Here is a 1,154-nt window from a genome sequence, read left to right as displayed (position 1 = left end):
TGTCCCACCATGTCCCCATGTCCCCCATATCCATGTCCCACCATGTCCCCATGTCCCACCATGTCCCCATGTCCCCCATATCCATGTCCCACCATGTCCCCGTGTCCCACATATCCATGTCCCACCATGTCCCCGTGTCCCACATATCCATGTCCCACCATGTCCCCGTGTCCCACATATCCATGTCCCACCATGTCCCCGTGTCGCACCATGTCCCTGTGTCCCACCATGTCCCCATGCCCCCCATATCCATGTCCCACCGTGTCCCACCATGTCCCCGTGTCCCCCATATCCATGTCCCCCATGTCTGTGCCCTCCCATTCGTGCCCCATCCGCGTCCCCGATGACCATGTCACCCCGTCTGTGTCCCCAGGCGCCGCTGCCGCCATGGACCTGCTGTTCGGGCGCCGGAAGACGCCGGAGGAGCTGCTGCGGCAGAACCAGCGGGCGCTGGCCCGCGCCATGCGGGAGCTCGACCGCGAGCGCCAGAAGCTCGAGGCGCAGGAGAAGAAGATCATCGTTGACATCAAGAAGATGGCCAAGCAGGGCCAGATGGTGAGGGGACACCACCGGGGGACACGGAGGGGACGTGGGGACGTGGAGGAGACTGGGCTGCTAGAGTGGGGATGGGAGAATACGGAGGGGACGAGGGGGGATGAGGGGACACGGAGGAGTCCAGGGCACTTGCTGGGGACCAGGGGATGCAGAGGGCTCCAGGGGACTGTTGTGGGGACCAGGGGACGTGGTGGGGACAGGGGGATGCAGAGTGGACCAGGGGACGCAGAGGGGACATGGGGATGTGAAGGGCGTCAGGGCACTACAGAGGGGACCAGGGGACACGGGGGGGACCAGGGGACACGGAGGGGACCAGGGCACTTGCTGGGGACCAGGGGACACGGGGGGGACCAGGGGACACGGGGGGGACCAGGGCACTTGCTGGGGACCAGGGGACACGGGGGACACCAGGGGACACGGGGGGGACCAGGGCACTTGCTGGGGACCAGGGGACACGGGGGACACCAGGGGACACGGGGGGGACCAGGGCACTTGCTGGGGACCAGGGGACACGGGGGACACCAGGGGACACGGGGGGGGACCAGGGGACACGGGGGGGACCAGGGCACTTGCTGGGGACCAGGGGACATGGAGGGGAG

At 67.2% G+C, this 1,154-nt stretch overlaps 1 protein-coding gene across 1 annotated transcript in view; it reads left to right on the top strand.

The window, feature by feature from the left end:
• The first annotated feature begins 378 nt into the window (after positions 1 to 378).
• CHMP2A (charged multivesicular body protein 2A) overlaps positions 379 to 1,154 on the top strand; it is a 5,195-nt gene continuing 4,419 nt past the window's right edge. Inside the window, exon 1 of the mRNA XM_009285465.1 lies at positions 379 to 555. Coding sequence (XP_009283740.1) covers positions 388 to 555 — 168 coding nt within the window. The 5' untranslated portion in view covers positions 379 to 387. The remainder of the gene's footprint in view (positions 556 to 1,154) is intronic.

This window comes from Aptenodytes forsteri, unplaced genomic scaffold, assembly GCF_000699145.1.
Source record: "Aptenodytes forsteri isolate BGI_AS27 unplaced genomic scaffold, ASM69914v1 Scaffold472, whole genome shotgun sequence".
Lineage (NCBI taxonomy): Eukaryota > Metazoa > Chordata > Aves > Sphenisciformes > Spheniscidae > Aptenodytes > Aptenodytes forsteri.
This window is presented reverse-complemented; position numbering and strand designations above follow the sequence as displayed.